General features: G+C 47.0%; 3 protein-coding genes across 4 annotated transcripts; 2 read left to right on the forward strand and 1 right to left on the reverse strand.

Annotated features, from left to right (window-relative positions):
* The first annotated feature begins 44 nt into the window (after nt 1–44).
* Scot (Succinyl-CoA:3-ketoacid CoA transferase) lies at nt 45–2,732 on the forward strand. The gene is made up of 6 exons (XM_076797220.1): nt 45–242; nt 469–846; nt 918–1,343; nt 1,431–1,539; nt 1,710–1,926; nt 1,987–2,732. Exons 1-6 carry the CDS (start codon nt 153–155, stop codon nt 2,387–2,389), a joined length of 1,623 nt encoding a protein of 540 aa, XP_076653335.1. The 5' UTR covers nt 45–152; the 3' UTR covers nt 2,390–2,732.
* LOC143359330 (ATP-binding cassette sub-family G member 5) lies at nt 2,721–5,214 on the reverse strand. The gene is made up of 5 exons (XM_076797219.1): nt 5,019–5,214; nt 4,184–4,759; nt 3,741–3,963; nt 3,451–3,665; nt 2,721–3,388 (listed from the first exon to the last, which is right to left on the reverse strand). The coding sequence occupies exons 1-5, from the start codon at nt 5,212–5,214 to the stop codon at nt 2,721–2,723; spliced, it is 1,878 nt and encodes a 625-aa protein (XP_076653334.1).
* Nucleotides 5,215–6,008: 794 nt separating this feature from the next.
* LOC143358730 (ATP-binding cassette sub-family G member 8) lies at nt 6,009–15,521 on the forward strand. Of its 2 annotated transcripts, XM_076796085.1 has the most exons (7): nt 6,009–6,328; nt 12,043–12,168; nt 12,382–12,878; nt 12,939–13,221; nt 13,300–13,805; nt 13,873–14,339; nt 14,521–15,521. In XM_076796085.1, exons 2-7 carry the CDS (start codon nt 12,056–12,058, stop codon nt 15,115–15,117), a joined length of 2,463 nt encoding a protein of 820 aa, XP_076652200.1. In that variant the 5' UTR covers nt 6,009–6,328; nt 12,043–12,055; the 3' UTR covers nt 15,118–15,521. The 2 variants fall into 2 exon arrangements, with proteins under 2 accessions (XP_076652200.1, XP_076652199.1); XM_076796084.1 differs by having other exon boundaries at nt 12,382–13,221.
* Nucleotides 15,522–21,682: the final 6,161 nt, after the last annotated feature.

Consider the following 21,682-nt stretch of genomic DNA (forward strand, 5'->3'; position numbering starts at 1 on the left):
TTAATTTTAATTCAATTGACGTATATATACGTATACATATATCAGTTTGTTATCTATCTACACAGTCGGTATTGATATCTATACGGAAAACATCTATAGCAAACAAGTTCCAACAAGTTCCGATATCCGTGCACAATACGGCGCAGGCAATCATGGCTTTTGCCATAACTAGGGCTAGCTGTTTGCTCTTTCGCGTTGGCGAAAGTTCAAAAAATTGCTATACGAATTTCAAGCTCTCGAGGGTATGTAAGAATTGTCCAAAAAAGTAGTGAATCATTCCGTGGAGCCTAACCTCACCTAACCTATACTTCCTCCCGGTATTTTTATTTAAAATCTACAATCTGCTTATTAACAATAATTTATTATCTAGAATTACGTAACCCTTATCTGTGTTTCGAATATCGACTTAACATTCATTTTCGTCGAATTGCTCAATGTAAATAAATTTTCTGTTAATTTTACTCACAGATAAGCGCAGTCAAATTTTCAGTGAAGACCAATATTTCCGAAGCCGACGAAGAAACTCAGAAAGTTGCGCCCGTAGGGGACGGCAAAATATTCAAATGCGTCGACGAAGTAATTTGCGACATGCCAAACGGTGCGAAACTGTTAGTCGGTGGTTTCGGACTATGTGGAATCCCGGAGAATTTAATAGCAGCTGTTTTAAAAAAGGGAATCAAAGATTTAACCGTTGTCTCGAACAACGCAGGCGTCGAGGACTTCGGATTAGGTTTACTATTAAAGGAACACAGGATAAAAAGAATGATAGCTTCCTATGTGGGTGAGAACCCCGAATTCGAGAAACAGTATCTCAGTGGGAAACTAGAAGTAGAACTAACTCCACAGGTGACTATTACGGATAATCAAACTTGAACTAGCAACACAATAAACTTAATAGTTGATAATTTGCAACACAGGGCACATTAGCTGAGCGTATTCGTGCTGGCGGTGCTGGCATACCAGCATTTTACACTCCTACAGGCTGTGGAACTTTAATTCAGGAGGGTAATGTTGTTGTGAAGTACGATAAGGAAGGACAAGCAGAAATATCTGGTGAACCGAGAAGCATGGCAGAGTTCGATGGTAGACACTATGTCATGGAGACCGCGATCACTGGAGACTATGCTCTGATAAAAGCTTGGAAAGCGGACAAAGCAGGAAATTTGGTTTTTAGAAAGTCGGCCAGGAATTTTAACCCGGTAATGTGTAAGGCTGCCAAGATCGCGGTTGCTGAGGTTGAGGAGATCGTTGACGTTGGTGAACTGGACCCTGATCATGTGCATTTGCCTGGGATTTACGTGGACAGAATAGTCAAGGGCCCGTCGTATGAAAAACGCGTTGAGGTTGGTCTACATTCAGTAAAGTTGATATAGGCCAATAACAGAGACTCTTAACAGACAAGTAGACACTTAACCTATTCTTTAAATCAGAAACGCTACACGAAAGAAAATGTAAAGCCGAAGAAGGTCACACCAGCTAGCAAAGCTAGGGACAGGATCATCAAACGTGCTGCTCTCGAGTTCAAAGATGGAATGTATGGTAAGGAGGACTTGCTATTAGGTGTGCACATAAATTCGGCGCTATTCTTAGCGAGATTTAGTTTTCATTCGTAAAGGAAGTATACGAGATTGGGTTTTGATAGTCTCCGAATATATTTGCACACCTTATACGATTTTGAATACATTCAAGTCCCAATAAATCAATTGCAGCCAATTTGGGGATCGGCATACCGGTCATGGCGTGCAAATACCTTCCCAAGAACGTAAAAGTGACTCTGCAGTCCGAAAATGGTATTCTCGGTCTCGGTCCGTACCCTGACGCGGACGAGCTCGATCCGGATCTGATCAACGCTGGAAAGGAGACGGTTACAGTGTTGCCAGGCGCGTCGTACTTCAGCAGCGATGAGAGTTTCGCCATGATTCGAGGGTACTTGTTCAATATTTTACGATCCTACTAAAGAATCGATGTTAGTTTTGATACTTTCAGAGGTCATGTCGACTTGACGATACTCGGTGCGATGCAGGTGTCTGAAAAGGGAGATCTGGCAAACTGGATGATCCCAGGAAAGTCGGTGAAGGGCATGGGAGGCGCCATGGATCTGGCAGTAGCGCCAAACACGAGAGTGGTCATCACCATGGAGCACAAGGCTCGGGATGGTGGTCCGAAGATCATGAAGAGTTGCACGATGCCGCTGACAGGGCATCAATGCGTGGACCTGATCATCACAGACATGGCGGTGTTCGAGGTGATGAAGGGAGAGGGCCTGAAGCTCATCGAAATCGCGCCTGGTGTTGACATGAGCGACCTAGTTAGCTCCACCGGTTGCGAGTTCATGGTAGCCGACGACCTCAAAGAGATGAGGCAGGTGGACGCAGAGGATTGTGAATAAAAACAGCGGCTTGATACTCTATCAGTACAGAATTGCAAAACTACACACACACACATACACACACAGTTTTTGTATAGCTTACTTTAAGTCTACTATAAATACGCAATTAAATGAGCCGTTCAATGCAAAAGCGGTGTAACAATGGTTCAATCGTCATTAAATAAAATAACAGTAATTTCAATGCGGTCCACACACAATACAAACACTTCCTTATCCAATGATTCACTGTTTCGATTTGCACCATTTTTGCATTGAACGGCTCGAATACAAGTTAACGGCGGCTAAGTCTTGGCAGACGGTGTAACATAATTTTGTAATCGAATAAACATGTTTATTCTCGAAACTTCGCCTTGACCCTGGCGGGTAGAGGTAGCAGATAGAGCACGCTGTTCAGTATACAGAGTCCCACAGCGAACGCCAGAGATATCAGCAGGTTTAAATCGACGTTCAGGACTTCGGAGATGTTCTCACCCTCTCTGGTGAAACGTTCTATTAGATAGGTCCTTCCGTCCGGGTACCTGCAGAGCTCAGGTACTCCGGGACAGGCGAAGGTCTCGTTGTACGGAAGGTTCAGGAACATTGGCATGTCGATGGCCAGTTGGTTCAGTGCCAGAGACGCGTACCTAGCTGGCAACGCTGTGGAGACCGCTGCCAGCCAATATGGCAGGCCCTTCAGGCTCCTGATGGCACCAGACGCCACCACGAGAGACGCCAGCGTCATGTACAGGACGGTTATGGCGCCTGTTACGGGTTTCCCGACCACCATCATCACTGCCACGGTCACTTGCTCGGCTGCCACGTAACTGGCCCACAATACCCCGGACGCGTAGGCCCAGAATGATAGGTCGGACTCTAGGATCGGTGTTAGGATGCCTATGGTGATCATGGAGGACAGGAAGCTGAGCGGCAGGCTCAATAACGCGTACGCTGTTAGGAACATGGCGCCACCGTAGAGGCCCTCCCGCTTCTCTTGATAGTACCTGGCGCGATAACCTGGAACTGATTAAACGAACTTTTTAAATCAATGTAAATTCAGATGGTATAGTTGGGAGTCTGCTCACATAGTAGCGCCGTGGTGGCAATCCCAGCAACGTAGAACAACGTCAAAACGTTGAAGGTCAGGCCCCCAGTCTGCAGAAAGATCCTGGACTGAACAGGCGTGGAATGAGAGTAGAGGATGCTCATCAGCGCCACGGAGAATGGTAGCAACAGGAGCCTAGTCGCGAAGTGTCCCAATCCCGATTTGTTGAACGCGAATGTCGCCGCCAAACCTCTCCTAGGATGTTCGGATTCTGCAGTTAGTATAGCTACGAAATCCGAAAGTCGAATTGAATCATCGTAAATCACTCACAAATAAAGAGCGAGCAGCGTGGAGAAGCATCCCGGCTTGATCCCCCTTCCCAGCCCCTTGTGCATGATGCCGAGGGGCGTGTCCTTCATGTTCGGTGGGACCTGCGGGGCCTCTTTCATGTAGATGACGCCCTCGGCTTTGAACTTGTCGACCAGCACCGATATCTGCTGATTAGACTCCAGGAAACGGTCTCTGGAGCGACGATCGACCGTGGACAGGCACACTGAACATTCAATTTCCCATGTTGCCCTTCACCAGAGTTGCCAAGAAAAGTATTTGTCAGATTCCTCTGTAGCGACTCTCTGCACGATGAGAATGCGCGACGGTGGTTGGTTGGCAGGTACCTGCAGCAGTAGTGGGGGTAACGTGACGTCACGCATTCCCCTCCTGCCAGAGAGTCGTTTACCTTCGTCGAAGGGCCCCAATCCCCTAGATATACTTACAATAATACATCAGGGGGTTCTCCAGCTCAGGACAAGGAAACCCAATGTACGTGAAGTAGTCGAGCATGCTCCTAGTGGGCCCAGAGTACACCACAGCACCCAGGCACAACAGAGTCACCCGACTGACAAACGGAAGGACATCGGACCTAGGTGTCTCCATAGTGAGGACAACTATGGACCCCCTCCTGGTAGCATAGGACCAGAGCATGGAGACGATCAGATAGGTGTTCAGAGGGTCTGTGTCCCAAGTTGGCTCATCGAGGAGCAACAGCGTGGGGTCCTTGGCCAGCTGAACTCCCAACATCAGCCTTCTGTATTCTGGTTTGGTCAGGTCATTCACCGACCTATTGGCTACCTGGGATAACGCCAGGTCTGCCAGAGTCTGTCGCACCCTGGCCTCCCTGTTGCTCAAGTTCGCCAGCCAGATGGCATAGGTTAGAGTCTGACGGACAGTTAGGCTGGGCAGCAAGTGGCATCTGTGGGCCACGTATCCTCCATGACGCCTGAACAGCTCCGGGGTCAGCAGGTTGTTGTTCAGGGTGACTCTGCCTCTTGTCTCTCCCTCTGCTCTGCCGGCTGAAACAGGGACTAGGCTCGTTACAGGTCCCACACTATTATTATTTATTATAATTAGACTGCGGACATTATGACGAAAATGGGTAAAAAGATTAAGAGAATTTAGGGACATCTATCTGTTATTTTTGACTCGCCAAGGTTATTGAAGCAATTCTTGCAATTGATGAAGACAATTTGTATTTCCCAGAAGGATCAGCGGTCGGATTGAAATTGCTGTTGGTGGATCCGTTGAAAAATTGTGAAATAATGGAACACTCACCGATGACATCCAGCAGAGCCCTCTTGCCCGACCCCTTGGAACCCAGGATGGCCAGGACCTCTCCACCGTGGACCCTAGCGGACACATCCCTGAGTACCGCGGTGGGTTCCGTCTTGCTCACGCAGCTACCTTCAATCACCACCGCTGTCGAGTGGTACACATTCGATATGTCCAAGGTGCAGTCGGACGGGATCATCTTTTCCGATTCGCGGTCCGTCACATGGAAAATCAACTGGTAGGTTCACTCCACTGAACGAGAACTGTCCAAATGATTTTTGTCCCTGAGGGCGGAGGGTGGCTCGGACGATGCAGGACAAACTAGCCAGCAGAGTGTCGGTGGAAGCGGCTCGCCAGCCATTGCAGCTAGAAGGTAACCGTCGGCAGCGATACCTGGACTTGGGAGTTGGCTTCGCGAGGTGAATGTCTCCTCTCTGAAGAGAGATTGGTGGGAGGTCGAAGGTACACACCATCGGCGGGTAGCGCAGCCGCGTAGCTACCTGACGAGGGCCCTTTGGATCAAGGATTTGTCATAGAATTTCTTGGATCCTTGAACGTGAATATTAAAAAAATTAATAAATTATCATCTTTCGATAAGGTTCGCCAGGGATCTCCGGAGCTGTCCATACTCGAATTTCTATTGGGAGCACGATGGACATTTACTGTGACTGTGGATGTAATTCAAGTATCCTCTAGACCTAGCTCAGACCATTATTCGACGCCATCGGTAACATTAATCAGAAACCTATAATTAATCATTCTGAAGTGTCGAAAAGCAGAAACAATATGAGCCGGTGGGTGTAGGAGTTGGAGGGGCCTTCGCGTGAGAATTTTTGAGACGAGTAGAGACGAAGATGATGCTGTTTGCGTTGATCTAGGGCCAGGTGCAGGGGCCCTGGATGAACGTGTGTGCGCCACTGCGAACTTGAAAGACGTAGCCGCGTTGTCTAAGGAAGGGGGTCTGGCCCGAGAAGAGGGAGGGAGAGAGGGGTCCGGGCCCTCGGAAGGCACGTCTGTCAGAGAGGGCAGCGTTCAGAAAAGGCTCCATGCGAGCCAGCAAGCGTCGCACATACCGATCCGTTGTCTGTCGCGGTGTCAGTAGCCGCGGAGCCGAGTGATGCGTCCGCTAGAGACGATTTCCGTGCGGTTCGACCGAGTGGTTCGCTTGGTACGCGTCGATTCCATCATCGCGGGGAACTAGAAGAGACCTGGAAGAGAGAAGCTGAAGAGAAGGACTCTCCGGATCATGGAGGAGCAACATCGTCACCTTGACTCGACGAGCCTCGGTTGAAAGCTCATCGTGAACGCCGCCGGTGAGTCATTGTCGCGAAATATGACTCTGAATTCCTCCCGAGGAACACGCGGAAGAGAGAGAGAGAAGGAGAGTGAGAGTGAGAGAGAGAGAGAGAGAGAGAGAGAGAGAGAGATGCTAGAAAGCTTCCTGAAGAGATTACGCGAGCGGATTTTCACCCGGTGTGTTGCGTGCGAGAATACTTGCACGATACTTGGGGGAAAATCGGAGAAAAAGAGACGCGGGCATGATAGAACGACCGGCACCGTCCCGGTTCAACGACTGCGAACCTGATTTCGCGGAACGAGAAAGACCTGGCCCAGGTGAAAGCGTCAACAGATTAGCCCAAACACGAATTCCCGAAATTTTTTAGAATTTTCTGCACCCCCCGGTGGCCGATGCTTAGCTGGGAATCTTGTCCGAGTGGGGTCTGACTCGAGAAGAATGACCGGGGTCACTTGGGACCCGTCTATCTTGTGATTGGTTCATGTACGGATTGAAGAGAGTCTCGAGTCGCTTGTGATCCATTGTACTATGTTCTGAATGGTTATTTTGATTGAAAAACTCTCTGGGTTGGGACCCATGGCTCTATGTTGCGAACGGTTCATATTTTGAGGTCATTTGATAGGTCCTAGGTAATTTGCACAATTTTTTACATGGTTATATTAATTGAAAAAAGCCCTGGGTCGCTCGTGACCCACAGCCCAATATTACAAATATTTTATATGTCGACTGAAGAACGTCTATGAACAATTGCGATCCGTAGCTCTATGTTACAAATGTTGTAAATCCATGTTTTGATTGGATAAATGTCCCGGGTCACTCAAGACCCGCCTGATAATAAAATGTAAACACTAAGCTGATAATTGCCGTGCTAACGTGGAACATGTTTTGATAGAGCAACGAATCAATGTATTTAAAGTCGATGATTCCTTCTGGGAGGACTGCAGCCTTGGCAGAAGTATAATGATAATAAAAATGAGTGTCTACTTTGCGTTGGGCATTCAGATAAATAGAAAAAGGAGAGGAAAAAGGAATTAACGCTATTAATGTAGAGGATGGTGGGAATAACGATGGGAACAGATGGAAGATAGTTGGGAAACTATGGAAACTGTATAATTTGCTGGAAGAACGTTTTGCATAAAATGTGCAAATTGTTGGCTTACCAGCTGATACATTGAACGTTTTGCTGACGGTCGTAGCAGAACCGACATTCGTTTGGCTTGTTAAAAATTGATTTACGATTGATACAGGTCGTTGTTGCATCCCTTTGACACGATTGTTAGCATTTTCTTCTTTTGGGAAATATTAAACGGACGAGAGGAGACACGTTCCGTGGGGCCGTTTCGCGCGGGCAATTTGAATTTTGCCGTCGTCACTTTCACCGGGCCGATTATAAACGCTGTAACGCCCGAGGGCATCGCATTGAGTCATCCGAACAATGATCGCGGAGACTTCGATGCGCGCACAAGACGTTGCTTCTCTTCCAACAATCGCCACGTGACCCGCAGCATTTTTTTTCCCACAAATTTTTCATAGAGAACTCTAAAATTTCGTTATCTCAATCTGGCACAGAATTATCTAGTAACAATTAATAATTTTTCATATAGATTTTAACGCAACAATACGACTAACTTTTTACACTCAATAAATTGATTCCACCTAGTTTTCAATTGTTATGCGGGTGTTTAGGAATTGATATGCTTTGCGGCAAAGTGACCGGATAAGTTGGATAACAACGTGGAATGCACACGATAGATCCAGGCCATCGCCTGGATTAAGATCCAGGCTGTGGATCACGAGTGCACGATCCAGAGCCGAGCGTAGAAATCGGTGCGTGGGACAGTCCCACAGCCACCGGAAGAGATTTCGAAACCGGAGTGTGTGTCGTCCCCCACTCTTCAGGACCGTCGTCGTGTCAAGTTCCATGCTGGCTAACGAGAATTATTAACACGTCGTCCACCATAGCAGCCACCTGGTCAACACCGTCGTTAAAACAAAAAAAATATATTTCCCCATTCCCCTCGTCATTTCGTCAAACCATTAAGTGCTTCAAGAACACACCTTTTGCCTCCAGGGGGACGAAATTAATTGTTACCACGCTTAAGAAAGCGTGAATACATATTTTTTAAATATGGGAGGACGGTAACCACTACGAACATTATTTTAAAAAATTGGGAAGGCTTCAAGCATTTCCAAAGGGGCTGCAAATAATTGTGAGCACGCTTAACAAAGCATCGACATGTTTTTAAAAAATGTGGGGGGATAGGAACGGTTATAAATCGTTCTTAAAAAATATTAGCGAGGACTGACGATGATTGTAAATGTGCCTAAAAAAATGGGGAAGTATGAAAATCGTTATGACTTTTTAAAAACGGTAAGAAAGGGCAAATATAACGCTGAGGGCATTCTTGGAAAATTGTATGGACATCCAATGAAATTAACGAAGTCTAAAACAAATGAAATATTTTTACAAAATGACGAGGGCATTTTTAAAAAATTGTGAGCATACGTAAAACAGCATACGCTGATGCTCGGCCCGCTCATGCCTTCGCGAAGCAGTGGATCGTCCTTGCAGAGTCTGATCCCCGACAAAGGAACAAAGAGCAGAAAAATCCTTGCGGAATTTGGTCTGACGCGATCGTTGGCCTCGTGGCCCATAACTATCGCTTTTCGAAGCGCGAAAGTCTGAACTCGAACGCGTCGAAAAGTGAATTTGCATAGGCACGTAGATACCTAATCTGTTGGTATGCGTGCCGGTGGTTGTGCATGTGCACGAGTCGGCAAGCTAATGGTCGGCGACGAAAGCCAGCGGACCGTGAGTGGACGGTCGTTAACGAAAGATATCAATTAAATATTATTCTCCCACCGTTGGGAGGCTGACGCATGCTCCACCGAGCATGTTCGCGCCGCGTTCCTCGGAACGACCATAAGCGTCCCCGAAACGTTTGTACGATCTCGTTTCCGATGGTCTTGTACAGTAAAAGCAAGATTTGCCGGTTTTCTGAAAAATTTCGAGTTTGAAATTGCTTCCAGGTACGCAACCGACGCAGAAACGGGATATGCAAATGAACAGTTAACTGGCATAGGTCTGGTATAGTTATCGGCCGGCCGAAAGAACCGTGACGACTTACGTAAAAGAGCGTCCATTAACGCTATAGCCACCGGACCACGGAAAACTAAAAGATTATGCGAATTTACCATCGTACCCCTGAGTTGCGGATCGGCCGTTGACATAATCGCAGCCCCGAGAAACGTAACGAGTAATTTCATACTCGATTTTAGAGATCGATGTTGCGCCGTTTAGAATGGAAAAAGCCGTTAGAAAGTGTGTAGCATGAATATTTTTAGTGAAATTGCAATGGTACTGATCTACAAAATTTTCAGAGTGATTCTAGATTTTCTGACACGGTTTTCTTTTGCGGTATAGCGATTTAATTTAGAGGTTTGATGAATATTTTTCTGGAGCGTAAGAAACTGCAGAGGAATAGAAATTCTTGTTGTTTTATTCGTTTAAGACGAGGAGGATGTATAAAAGTCTTTACTGTTTCGTAATACTAAGTTTTGCTGTGAATCGACGTAAAACACCCAACATAATCGTAATATCGTAATCCAGTTGCAGGCGGTTCGGTCGTAATGGCGGTAACTTGAGGATTCAAGATGGCGGTGACCCGCAGACGCTTCCTAGATGCGGGTACAGGTTCATACTAGCGCTAAAGGCACTCGTAAAACTGATTACCTCGTTTCGAAATTCCGAAAACGATAGTATTCGATGATTAGCATGCCTATATCCCCGAGAAAAATATTTTTGGTTCAAACAATGTTCAGTTCGACTAGCAAAAATATTTCCAGTTCAGCATGATCCAGCAGACGACCGAAAAAAAATGTTAAGCAGGTGTTGCCGCGATTCGAAAAAGAAGTCCCCAGTTAAATGATGAACCGTTCAGGTCGTAATTCCTCCGAGGTCCGCCATAATGGCGGCATCGGCTGCAGAAGCAGTGATTAGCGGCGCAAATAACGTAGAATCTTGGCTAGCGTTTCAGGCGATCAATGGCCGTACCGTTACACTCCATCATCGGTAAAAATATCAGCTGATGGTGGACGTCAGACCGTCTACGTACCCTAACTGTGTCCAATTCATCAGAGCCTTCATCAGTGTCTTCGCGTTTCACCTGGTGGAACAGGTGGTCGACCAGGGTTGCACGTCGGTCACTTCAATTAACGTCTGATAATTGTGCTTCTGTTCAAAATCAATAATCTACTGGATAAAATAATCGACATTACAAATTCAGAATGAACAACAAATGGCACAAACGTAGCCGACAAAAACCAACATTCAATTCGTTCAATACCATCCAAAAAGGACGAGATTAAAAACAGACCTCCGTTAATTAAACATTCAACTAAATTCGTGAATAAATATAATAAGCGAGAATAAGCACAAACGAGTATAGTCATCTTATGTTGTCGAGTCGACCATGACAGTACTCGTACGAGGAGAAAAACGTGCGAGACGAAGAGGAAGTCGAGGATGCAAACGACGTGTGAATACGTCCAGTGCGGTCGCAATTAAATAAATCGTTTCGGGGAACCCGCATCGCGGCGAGTCGTCCATTTTTCGAGAGCCTGCTGAAAGGACGCTGGGTACCTCGCTGGGTAGCAAAGTACTAGCCGTGAGTCAACAGGCCTAACGGGAAACTTCGGCTCTGTTGTAAAAGAACCAAGTACCATCGGACGCTTAGGTATTTGCATGGGCCGTGGAAAGACCAGCCTTTCGCACTGGCTGGCCCCGCGTTATTGTTCGCACCGTCGGAACTCTTCATTCTTCAGCTCTCAAAAAGAAGAGTTTACCGTGTACAAAACAATGTCTTTATCATTCGAACAGCTACAGTTAAGTGTCACAAAAATCTCCCGTTGCCGAGAAAACTGTCGCCAAAATCCTCCCTCAGTCGCAGTTAAGTGTCACAAGAATTCCCAAACATCTTATTGTGGTTCACATAAAACCGCTTGCATAAAAACATGTGAACCTTTAGTAAGAAAATGTTCTATGCTATTGAATTCCCCATTACAGAACAATTTCTTTATCATTCGAACAGATACAGTTAAGTGTCACAAAAATCTCCCGTTGCCGAGAAAACTGTCGCCAAAATCCTCCCTCAGTCGCAGTTAAGTTTCACAAGAATTCCCAAACATCTTATTGTGGTTCACATAAAACCGCTTGCATAAAAATGTGTGAACCTTTAGTAAGAAAATTTTCTATGCTATTGAATTCCCCATTCCAAAACACACGTTTACAAAAAAAAATTATTGTTCCACACCCTCTGGTCGCCTTTCGGTGAACCCTTCTCTGAACTCCTGGGCCTGTTTTCACCCCCTCAATGTTAACTGCTGGCTCAGGAAAATATATATATATTTTTTAAATTTCAAGATTTCCCTTGTGGAGGTTTGAGCATGTTTCCTGTAAGTTTCAGTCCCGCGAGTTTTCTCTTTGGGCCCGTTTCGGGCCGGTATTCTAGTCGGATATTTTCCTTTCACGCTGCCGCCGGTTAGAAGGGGGAGTGAGAGCGACTGGCGAACAATTTCGAGCCTCCAGCAGCGGGGCCAGTGATTCCTCAGGCTCGCCGATTATCCGCGTTTCGTTGTGCACGCGTGTTCCGGCTGGCGCGCCGGGTCTCGGGCCCCGAATAGTATAGTTGCCGCGCGGTGGTTCTAAACCTATGGAAATATACTGTCCAGACGCCGCAAAACCATGGGTTCAGAGGCGTGGGAGCTGGAGCGGAGGTACTCGGTGCCTGGGGCCTTGGACACTAGAGGATTGGAGCCGCCGGCTAGCGAAGACCTGCATGCCTGGTCCATTTACAGGTAGTTCATCCCTCGAACACTACTATAATCCAAAGAACTGCTATTAAACAACAAAGAACTGTTCAGTAAATATCGCTATTACTATTAGTTATACAATATGGCCACATACTATGCCATGACTCACTTTTATTCCTATTGTAATCTCTGCACACTTCACAAATCCCCACTCTCTAAGTGGTCCACGAATAGTCGCTAACAATTCTCGGTTTGCAGGCAAAACCTGAACTCGGATTTCACGGACTCTGCTCTGGGATCCGCGGAGAAGTCGCCCCTGCCTTATGGCAATTTCCAGCTGCGGGACTCGACGGTGCAGAGTATCCTCAGGCACCCTAGATACGGGCCGAAAAGCCCCCTAGCTAGCAACTCGTACACTTACCTGAAGTTTGGTCTTCCAAGGGTGCTGCCCCCTAGCGCACGCAACCGGGACGGGTCCAGCGGGTACGATTCCAGCGAGGAGGGTCGTAGAGTGTCGCACGCGGGTACCTCGGGTCATGGAACCTCTGCCATGCGATCTGCCAGGAGCGACCCTGACTTCAGGCATGTCCACGCGGTGCCTAGAGAGCATGCGCACTCTCAGCTGACGGTGTCCAGAGAGAATCCGAGGTTGAGAAGTGCTAGCGAGGCTAATCTGCTCCAGGGAGGGCCTAGGAACAACAGGAGACACAGTATAGCACCCATTGATCCTGGCTATGGGGTCCACGAACCTAGAGGTACGCTCCTGAACGGTTATTGCTTTGTAAGTTCATTGCTAAAGGTTTTAAATGATTTAGGTCATGGTATGCTCGGGCCGGAAGGTTACACCCTGCCTCTGAGGCCTGTACCTTGTCTGCAACACCCTCATCTTCAACTAAGAGGTGTGGAAGCTTCCGGAAGCGATGGGCTACCTCTTCTCCGGGGAATCACCCTGGAGGCCGGCGCCACCGAGGTCCTGGCCATCATGGCGACCACCGAGAAGGAGGGGAAGCACATAGTGGAGACCATCGCTGGCCGGAAACGAATCAAACGGGGAGACATTCTGCTGAACGGGAAGTCTGTGTCCTCGCGTTCCTTGCGGTACGAAATTGCCACCTTTCTCCTTCTGATTTCCTCATGAGAAATTACCCCTTTCATGCAACACAATTTTGTTATCAGGTCCCGTGTCGCCTACTTGTCTACAGAGAGCAGCCTAAGTCCCGGTCTAACAGCTCAACAGACTCTCAGCTTCTACATGCTGCTGAGAGGCGGCCCCAATACGTCCAAGCTGGAGGCTGAAGCTATTCTTCAGGAACTCGGTCTGGAAGCAACGAAACACTGTCTGGTGAACTCGTTGACGACCTCGGAGGCTAGGAGACTGTCTCTAGCCTGCCGTCTGCTTCAGGACTCTCATATTCTGGCTCTGGATAGACCCACACATGGTTTGGATATATTCGACGCGTTCTTTCTGGTCGAATATCTGAGACAATGGGCCCACAGAGGCCAGAGGCTTGTTGTCCTAACCTTGCACCCGCCCACTTACGAAATCCTGACGATGGTGTCGAGGGTGGCGCTGACTTCCGGTGGCAGGATCATGTACTCCGGTCTCAGGCGGGACATGTTGCCATATTTCGCGCTCGCTGAGTTCCCTTGTCCCCCTTTCAAGAACCCCTCGGACTACTATTGTACGTAACCTAGGAACAAGCAAGGCGAGGAAGTATTGGTAAAGAGCATGCTGATGTTTTCTTTCAGTGGACTTAGTGACCTTGGATGATCTGTCAGCCGAGGCGATGCTGGAGTCCTCCCAGAGGATAGACCACCTGGCTGAGCTAGCCAGGACCAGGCTGCCTCCTCTGACCGATCCTGGACCCCCCGGCGCACTACCGCCCTCTATCTCCAGCCCGAATATTTTCATGCAGATCTACGCTTTGTTGCTGAGGACATTGATCTACAGTCAGCCCTGGACACTAACCAGATTGCTCAGGAAGATCGTGGTCTCGGCATCGCTCAGCATTCTGCTCGGTGCAATATTTTGGGACGTTGCTGGGGACTCTAACCTGAACCTGAGGGACAGGGTGGGCTTCCACTATGCCAGCCTGGGCGTGTTCTTCTGGCCGCTGTGCATGATCGCCATCTGCGAGGTGGCCGACTGCAGACCCAACGTGGAGAGGGACATCAAGGATGGCCTTTATGGCAGATTCATCTACATTCTGACAGAGGTCGGTATACAGTTAGCTGTAACAAGGTACAGTCAGTGTAGCTAGATCAAGAGATAACTCTATTTCCTTGAATTTCCCCGTCCTGGCTATACTGGGCACAGTCATTTTACCTAACCATCATATATTGGATGGACTATACCTAGTTGTAGATACTGTCGCCAACCCAGTCTCATTGTTTCAGCTATTTTGCGGAGCTGTGTCCTGGTGCATAGTCTACCTGATCTACCTGGCACCTGGCTACGCTATGTCAGGACTCCACCTGGTGCCTGACGAGACCCTGACCTCCCTGTGGAACTACTTGAGCATCGGGTTGCTGTACCTGATCCTACAGCACCTGATCTGCATCCTGTTCGCTCACACTTGCAAGTGGATCTACTTGGCCTGCCTGTTTTCTGGGATCGTGATAGGTGAGATGAGCCTGGCTGGTGGAGTGACTCTTCATCTGGAGAACCTGCCAGGCTGGTACCAAAAGATCAGCCCCATGCAGTGGTCATTGTCCCTGTTGTTGCCTACTCTTCATCAGCCAGAGGTGATGAGCAAATTGGCCAACTGCAAGCCTAAACAGATTCAGAGGCAGGACATCATCGTCCAGGCTACCTGCGAACCACCGGACGGTGCTCTAGCGTTGTACGAAATCGCTCTGGACAAGTACAACGTGCAAGGGGAGCTGTGGTTGGGTATAGGAATAGCCATAGTTAGCGTACTGATCATGATAGTGTTCTTGTGCATTAGGTACACCACTCCTAAGAGACTTAGAACCGCGCCAAACAAGCCATAAAGTGCAAGAACGAGTTCAACGAAGGGATATACTGAGCCTAATTCTACTCGAGTCTCGATAAATATGTCTTTGTAGTTGATCTATAGCATATAGTCGCAATCTCATGAGTGCAATAATAGGTATTGTTTCCATGGGAACGGTACTTGTATCGAGCGTACACTTTTCTGTATCGTGTGTGATAACGATCGTTGGTCCCGACCTTGTTGTCTACGTTGTTGCGACTTTCTAAAGCGACCAGACTTCAGGAACTTGCAAAGTAGACTCATGGCAATAATGTTCCGAGACTCGTTGGGCCATTGTATCGCTTTGACCGAAAAAAAACGAAACCTAGTAGAGTAATACGCATTTATCACGTTGTAATCAAACCATCGAAGAGAAGTGCTCTTACGAAATAAAAGCCAAGACCTACATCTACCTAGACGGTTGCTTATTTTCGACCAAATGGTGGTGGGGGAAAAAATGGTAGTGATTTTATCGAATGTTCCGTTACAAATTCTCCATTTTCAAATTTCTTCGTCGGCAACACAGTGTAGCTACAAGCTCTGTCGGTATTGTCGCAAGCTGTATTGTCCGCAAGCTCCATCTGCAATATTGACTACGTCGATAACACAGATTCGAGTTGACTTTCGGTCGGTTAGAACGATCATGATTCGTTTAAATTGAACGATGCAACGGAACTGCCCACGCAGATTCGAAGAAATGAGATCGTTATTGCTAATTGACTTCCGCTATTTATAAGGTCCGGTCCGGTTGGTGAAAAAATTAGGCGGAAATCGATGGAGAACGCTTCCTCGGTCTAAAAACGATTCTATTATTTATTAAAGCCGTGGACTTTTGGACTGTTGGAATCGATACACCGGTCGGGTAAATATATCTGCCGGTTGTCGCCACGATGTGTATTCCAAGAGATAATTGCCGAAGGAAATAGACTGGCCGTGTTAGCTAATTAAACAGAGCCGAGGTAATTTTACGGCAGACCGGCCAATTCGCCCGGCTACTTCAGGATTTATCTGGCGTTGATAATCAATCAATCGTCGAGTCAATTTCCCGTTTTTTATCTGATACGACGTGTCATCGATTACAAGTCATCGATAAGATCGTGTCTATCAATTTTTCAAGTACAATCTACAGAACGGACGACTCTTTCTGATCTCAAGATTTCATTGCTACGGCTATTTTTATTCGTTTGTAAAAAATCTTACCGAGTAGAATAAAAGTAATAGTTTTATTTTATTCAATAGAAAACGTGCGATAAGGTAGAGCGAGCTGCTGCATTTTATTTCCGGTTGTAATCGATCGGCACTGTGTCCTATTTCGGTTACATTTGAACTTTTTCTCGGCGCTATTTACAAGAAACATTTAAATGTCAGTAAGAAATAGAATTTTTCTAATCGTTTGAGAAATTGAATCAGCAGAGAGACAGCTCGCGGGATTCTAAATATAAATGCTATGATGAAATTCGACGATCTCGCAGCTTTGTATCGATCGAACCACCGGAAGTCGCTGTTCTATAATTCGCGGGGCGTTGGTTGCTGAAACAGGCGGTCTTTGACGCGAAACAGGGCTTCGTTTCAGTACAAATTACACCTCATAATTGTGTAACGAGTTGCAAATTAATCGAACAATTAACGGTGTTCATGTAGAGCCCATTATGGCAGCATTTTCACCGGAACAGTTTTCAGTAGTTTGCAAAAAGCCACTCAAGGTTATTTCGATATTTATAAAAATTGTGATACCAGAGGAAAAAGCGCGCGACTCCATTTTCCAGGCCAGTTAAAACTGTCTCTTTTTTTTATTGGACTTCGAACGCAAACGGTGCTCGACGAGTTTTCAAATTGGTTTTCCCTTCGAAATAAACGAGTTTAACTGTTCCGTTGTCGCAACCGTTCAATTACCGTTCGGTCAAGTTTTTCAAATTTCATTTTTCTGCGCGGCACGGGCCCTCGAACGGAAAGGCTGCGCGGCGAGTTTATTTTTCTTTTTTTTTTTTTCTAGCGGAGAATCAGAAACGCCGAGGAATCTCTCTTTCTCTCGCCACGGGAATTCGAGGGCCTGTGTACTTTTTCCTGGAATCCCGAGCGCCCAGTCGCGCACGGCCTACACGACGGGGTTAATTACTCTCATCGGCGGAAGCCGGCGTTTACGACGATTGCTCATCGTCAATTTATACTAATTCGGTGAACGAACGCCGCGGAGCAACTGTCCCCCGGGGAAAAGTATGAGAAAAAGCGCGCCCAAGACGAAAATATCGCCACGAATCCCCGAAAAACCATCTCAAAGTGTCCTACACTAAAAACATGGCGGGATGCCTGGGAAAATTTTCGATTCGAATTTGAGTCAAGACTCGCTGAATACTTAAAAATTGCCGATGTTTCAATTGTTGTAACTCTATGAAAACAAAATCAGGGAGCAATGAACCTAGGCTTATTTTCAAGCTTGGAGCTTCTACTGGTTCTTCCTGGAAAATTGTTTTGCATTAGAAACTGGAGGAGATAACTAGTGATGGAAATGAAAGAGGTCCTAATTCCTACTCGTCTCTTTGTTGCTATAAGAAACAGCAATCCGAGAAATGTTATAGCAACAATATTCGCAGGTAAAAAATATTTCTACAAATCTCAACCTGAATCCGTTAAAAACCATATGAATGTATCACGTGGCAAAAATATAGCAGGATGACTGGGAGAATTATGGATGCAGATGACGATGCATTTTAGGTTAGGCGACGTACAATTTCGGAAACCGGAAACGACAAGCTGTGTTCCTATAGTACCGGAATTAGTATCGGAACTGCGAGGATGCTTGAAGTCGTTGAACCAGGGTGTCTCTATCGAAATAGCAACAAATCATTGCATAGATAAACGCAATAAAAAGGGGGACATGTATAATGTACGACCCTATAGAATTACGTGGGCGTACCCTTGTTTATTGGAAAATGAAAGGAGCGATGATAATACTTTCCGAAAGCACTGAAGAAGAACACTTGGCCGCAGCTTCCCCCGTAGGGGATGAACACCCTGTTTTAAAAAATGGCCCTTCCAGCAGGCACTTCCGGTTCCGTTCGAAATGGGAAGTTGTAGAACCGGAAAAAGTGTTCATTGATACTTTGGAGCCAGCGGATATAGCGAGCAGGGTTCAGAGCTGGGAATAGCTTGGCGGATTTTGGAAAATATACAAACCGGGCCGGAAACGGTCGTGTAAATTAAACAGAGAGCTCTATTTCAGCAATGGGGCGCTGATGCTCCGCAGCTAGCAATCCTGACGGTGCTCGGTGGCGGAGGAAGCAGCGCTTTGAAAAAATTTTGGATGCTATGAGAGTCGCAAACCGGGCGGTTGCTAATTTTTGGGAGACTGTGAGCCGAGCCTAAAGCCGCCGAACGCGAGTTCCGGAGGCGGCTGGGGACGTCGATTACCGGGTCGGATCGATGGTATTTATTGTCCGGATGATCGGACATGTCGTTTCCCGCGCTTCTCCGTTCGACAGAGCAATCTGAATACAGACGGCCCGCTTCTCTGAATGACTCTCGAAACTGGTGCGCCCACATTCCTCCGGCCATGTAACGCCTCTCTACGGTGGCTGCGAGGCTGCCTATAGGATTTCATCCCGTTTCCCTTCGTGTCCCTGCTCGCCCCGCACGCCTATTGATGCGGATGAAAGTGCGCGGCTCGCTCAAGGCCGCCGCCCCACCAGCACCGTCACCCACCACCGGGAACGCAATTCAATAAATTATATACCTGACTGTACCGACGGCGGCGAGCGGCCTGCATAATACAGAAAGTCCTCCACCTGATTTTATTAACCACTTTCGGCCAGCTCCATTCACGCCCTGCCGTGACCTTAAACCCGATTTGCAAAACGTTTCGACAAATTCGGCAAATCTTTCACTATGCTAGATACAAGTACGGTGGGACATAGGTGTTTGTAACTAGTTGAGCTTCTGTAGCCTTCCGAAAAATAATAATGTTTCAGGAAAAGGCTCCACAGAGGAACAGTTTGGCAACAGCGCGTGCCACCAGCTGTGCTCAACGCTAGCCTGAGGTCCGTCGCCCTAACTCCTGAGTGGCTGACGCACTGGCAACTGCGTTCAGCGCTGAGCGCCACTGCCGGCGTACACTGTTGCCAAATATTGGTCCACTCTTTTAAGCAATCACGTATAAATTGCACAATCCAACCACGTTTTCAATTTATACACAATTTACAAATCTCCATCAATTCTTCCAGCTCCTTGTCCCCCTAATTTCAACAAGAAGAGTGTACCAACATCCCATCTATTGTACAATCTACAAAACCAAAAAACATTAACCAACGGTTACACCTGAATTAATAAAAGCGGACGAGACCTCGCCGAACGGGATAAACAAATGATCAGTACCCTGAACAAAATGAAGAAAAAGGACGAAGGAATAGCGATCGTACGCAGCCAAGTGCGTCACGACTGATCGGTTTGCAGGGGTTTGAAGTTTGCCTAAACAACGGCGCATTCCATGGGCGCCTGTTTGATGGCAACACAATGGGGATCGGTCGTTTAATTAGCTCGTTAGAGAATACCTTTTCCGTTGGGGATCTAAGAATACACCGACGCGTGGAGGTGTCGTTGTTGGATTTGTGTGTACCTGTGCACGTATGTGTGTATATATGCCTATGTACGAGCGCTTGTTGTACACAGGACGTATACTTTACCCGTTAATACAGGATGACGGGCACATGGTGGTAGGTGGGAAAGCGGTGCCGGAGTAAAATAATCAATGAAGAGGCGAACGGTACCGGGAGGGAGAAAGCGAAAGAACTTTATACGATCGCGCCCACGCGGAGAGACCCACCAGCTCGTTAGCCCATGCTGTTTTTATTCTTCCTGCCCGTACACGCATTCCCGGAGACCTTGCCAGGAATTGTGCCGAATCGCGGCGAGATCTGAACGATTAAGTATCTCACACGGCTGACCAGGAAAGTTTCAGGTTTTCGCGGCGATGAGAAATCGCCCGTGTCCGGACCCCTGTAACTTTACGGGAAAAAATGGTACGGAGTTCTGCCTGTGCTCGTTTTAAACAGCGAAGCATACGCTTTCGATGTACCCAAGTTATTTTTTTTTTTCTAGAGTTCCTCGACTCTAGAATACACAAAGTGAACATAGTCGTGTTTTGTTTGGATTCAGATGTCTGTACAATTTTTGTAACAATCTTTTTCAGAGTATTCAGATGCTTCGTCAACTTTTGACAACGTGACCATGGTTGTTGCCACCGGGGCAACGATCATTTTGGAGGGCCTGCCCTCCATGGGTTCAGTGGACACCGTGGCTCCTCGAACGACACGGAAAAGGAGCCAGGCGATGCTCGGCGTCCGCTCAGCGAAGAAAGCTGCCGGATGCAGGAGAGGCGAGGGACATCATTATCTTATCTCGAACCATTTCCTGTCAACCTGGGGCCGCTTTTCGTGGTAATCACACGCGCACACGCCCACGCGTCCGCGGCGTGCACCGACACGTAGCCGAGCGCGTGCACTAATGCCCGGCACCGAGTGTTGGGGAGTATTGCTTCCGGTGCGTTGCACACTCGCTCCACAATGTGCGTGTACGTGTGCGTGTGCGTGTTATGCGTCTCTGCTTGTTTCGTGTTGGGGGACGTTTACGCCGACGTCGATGCTCTGCTCGACCCTTCGAAATCAACGACTTTCCACTGCACTCTAATCTCATGACAGGTTTTTCAAAAACGAGACGAATTATTCTTTAGCCACACAAACATGCACGTACTCGACACGGTAATAGTTCAATTTTTACAGAATTATTGCTGCTCGTACGATCGCAGTATCGTGAAATAGCATAGAGAAAGTTTGTAGAAGTTTGATGATGTTTGAACCGTTGCCATTTCGTGAAACAAATTTCTACGACAATAAATCCAGGCTCATTTCAAAGCTCGAAGCTTCCACTTTTGCGGTTCATTGGTCATTTTGTCCGAAAAAATGTTTGCACGACGTGGCATTGGCGAAACTGAAGCGACCTTTTCACCTAAACACGCTACGACTTCAAACGGCTGTGGAAAATGTTGGCAAATTTTTTCACACACTGAATCCTCCACGGATTTGTAGACTGAACCTTCCCCTTTGCAACAACGTCAAAAAAAAAAATAATGTACAATTTTTTTTTAGCCCCCTCGTCGAGCTCCGAACGAAGGGTGTATTGACAAGTTTGTAGGAATGTAAAGTGTAAAAAATAATGTGAATTTTTTAAATGTCGTTGTAAAGGGGAAAGTTCAGTCTATAAATTGACGGTAGATTCAGCCAGGAAAAAAATTATCCAACGTATTATCACAGCCGTTCGAAGTTGCAGCATGTTTGAGTGAAAACGTCTCTGCGGTTTCTCCAATGGCACGCAGCGCAAACATTTAACAATGTACTGTAAAAAGAAAGGCTTCGAGCTGTAAAACGAGTCGAGATTTATTTTGGTACCGGTATTTTTTACGAAATTATGAGAGTTCGAACGGAGCATAGATTCAGTTATATATGATTACAGTTTCTCGACGTGATTGAAGCTGTTCGACTGTGCTGCATTTTGGAGTTGATTTTCCCCGAAAA

This window comes from Halictus rubicundus, chromosome 11, assembly GCF_050948215.1.
Source record: "Halictus rubicundus isolate RS-2024b chromosome 11, iyHalRubi1_principal, whole genome shotgun sequence".
NCBI lineage: Eukaryota > Metazoa > Arthropoda > Insecta > Hymenoptera > Halictidae > Halictus > Halictus rubicundus.